Source organism: Adiantum capillus-veneris, chromosome 16 (genome assembly GCF_014529385.1).
Source record: "Adiantum capillus-veneris isolate H3 chromosome 16, ASM1452938v2, whole genome shotgun sequence".
In the NCBI taxonomy this organism is placed as follows: Eukaryota; Viridiplantae; Streptophyta; class Polypodiopsida; order Polypodiales; family Pteridaceae; genus Adiantum; species Adiantum capillus-veneris.
The window spans coordinates 156,935,253-156,937,863 of NC_140946.1; the positions used below are offsets into that span (position 1 = coordinate 156,935,253).

At 46.1% G+C, this 2,611-nt stretch overlaps 1 protein-coding gene across 1 annotated transcript; it reads right to left on the reverse strand.

The window, feature by feature from the left end:
* Positions 1 to 272: 272 nt before the first annotated feature.
* LOC147440121 (putative UPF0481 protein At3g02645) lies at positions 273 to 2,343 on the reverse strand. The gene has a single exon (XM_086484489.1). The coding sequence runs from the start codon at positions 2,091 to 2,093 to the stop codon at positions 669 to 671; it is 1,425 nt and encodes a 474-aa protein (XP_086340615.1). The 5' UTR covers positions 2,094 to 2,343; the 3' UTR covers positions 273 to 668.
* Positions 2,344 to 2,611: the final 268 nt, after the last annotated feature.

The following is a 2,611-nucleotide window of genomic DNA, read 5'->3' on the forward strand; positions in this document are numbered from 1 at the left end:
ATCGACGGAGACTCCAGCAGAGGATCAGAGGCATTCTAGCACGACACCCAGAGTGTCATTGAGGGCCTATTCTACATTTCACATTTCACACTTCATTTTTCATTTTTCACATTTTACATTCATTACTTTTTGTACTTGTACTTCAAACATTGTATTAGATTCACCACTTTGTATCTGATGGTCTCATAGGTCATTTTGGCCTTTTTGAAGACGTTAATATATCATTTCATTTCATTTCTCTCTCAAAAAAAAAATCAAAAAAAAAACTCATGTGGGAAACTAGCATTAAATAAATCCCAAATTAAGAAAGCTACAAGCACAACCAACGGAATAATATGTGTGATACAAATTCTCAGTTTTCCAAGTGTATGGGATGTGTGGAATTAAGCCAATCAGTAACTTTGATTTCTGCATGGATATTGTTAGCTATCTTCTTAAGAGCAATTGAAGCACTTTGATTAGCTAGGGATAAACCAGAAATTATTTCCATTGCAATCGGCGCAATGCCATGTGAGTATGTGCTTTAAACAAGACCCTAGCCACATTGCTGGAACAAAAAGTGGCATCTTAAAGCAAAAAAAAAAACATCACCTAGCTATAACTTGTGACATGGACCATGAAGCTGCATTACCAGTGGCCTTCCATGGCCTTCATCAAAATCCTTCTACCTAGCTTGTTTCATGGTGATAAAGGAGGATGGTGTACCAGAGGATCAACAAGGTCATGATGAGAAGTGCCGCCGCGGAAAGTAGAGAAGCAACAAGCCATGGCTTTGACAGTTTCGACCTGTAAAATTCTGCCCACATCATTCTCCATGGAGACCTGCAATAGCTTTGGATACTGTCTGCCACTGCCTTGTATTTTGGAGAGAACACACACATCGTATTTCTGCATAGACTATTCCACATCTCCGCGACTTTGGCATCGCTGCCGATTGCCTCCGTGATAATTTTGCTCTCCACCAAGAGCCCGACATCAGCAGGCGTGTCGATGAGGAAATCCATAAAATGCAAGTAAGACACAAGATCCAGCCTCTCTGTTTTGAAGCAGGTCTCATAAGCTATCAGGTTCCTGAAGTAGCGCTCGGTGTCGTCGCTCACATGGATTTTAGGAAGAAATAACCGGCCATTGCTGAATGAGAGCTCATTTAAGCTTCCCCAGTGCCCATGGAACTTGACTCCGCTCACGTGGATACGGTTTGCCCCAGGCATATCCATCACATGAGGGTCTTTTGACACGTTCTGATACCGCACGCCCTCTGAGGATGGATCCGAGTGCATGCACACAATGGAGTACATCATGTCCATTAGATGATGCGCCCCAGAGCTTGCATTCTTTACACTGGAAAGCACTGTCCTCCTCGACCTGCTGAATGGAAGGACTCTATGTGCAAGGGCTGCGACATAGAGCTCGAGAATTCTCTCTGCCTCCTCGTCGGACCTGCACTTGCTCTCTATCTTGACTGCTTGCTTCACAGCTATCAACGGGACCTGGTTTTCCACCAGCAGCAGGTCCTGTAGGATGGCTTTCTGGACAGGACGTCCGATCGTACGTGAATAAATTGGGAAAATATGCGCGGTTGTGCAGACTCTGCTCACCATGATGATTTCTTCCATGGCCATTTTCTCTTTCAGGTAAGGGAAATTCTCTTGAAACAATGAGTGAAGCAGAGCTGCAATGAAGCAAGCATCCAGAGCAAGCCGGTTCACAAAGTGGTTTTCTAGGGCGAATGCGTCATACTCCTTTTCGATGCGGCCACCATAGCTGGCAAGCATGATGTCTTTGTGCTGATGCAGAAAATGAAGGAAGGGAGCCTCCTGTTCGGGCACGTCCTCTTTGAAGATTTTCTGCCAAGAGAGGAGCTTGTAGTGGTCCATCTCTGTGTAAGTGGAGTGCAATGAAGGGGGAATATTGGGGTTCCAAGCAGGGCTATGGAGAGGCCCCATAGCCAACACCTGCGGCGTGAACAAGGGGGGCGCAATGCTTCGGAGAGGGGAGGGTACCCTGAAGATGGGATACACATGCTCCTCTGCAATCCAGTTGGAGCTGTTGCTCAACACGAGAACGCCCAATTCCTCAGAATGTTGGGACATCTCCTCTCTCTCTCTCTCTCTCTCTCTCTCTCTCTCTCTCTCTCTCACCAGGCAGCAAATTTTCCTTTATGTGCTCTCTCTCTCACGCATTAGCGGTCGCTTCGACTACGACCAACAACGCCATCACACACAACACACTCGATGTACGTCTACCTTTGCAAGTGAACGGTTACTCTGTGTGCGAGAGAGAGATGCTCTGCGCTTCTATGGAGATCGCACAGCTTGCACACGTATCCTTCTCTCTGCCCAAACCTCAAATCACCACCTTTGCGTGCAAGTGTACTCTGCACTGTCGGAGAAGGCCAACGTCGGACATGTCGAAAACAGAATAACTTTCAAATAGGGCAACCCAGGTTCGATACCTCTCCGAAAACGTAACATGCCTGCTGCCGCCTGGCACTTTTGGGGGAGGCAGTGTTCGGGAAAAATCATTTTCCAAGCGGAAATTTTAGAAAATTAGGTTATTTTAACACTATTTTTTTCTATTTTGGAGCGCAATTTCTCCTTTCCCCTTTGCT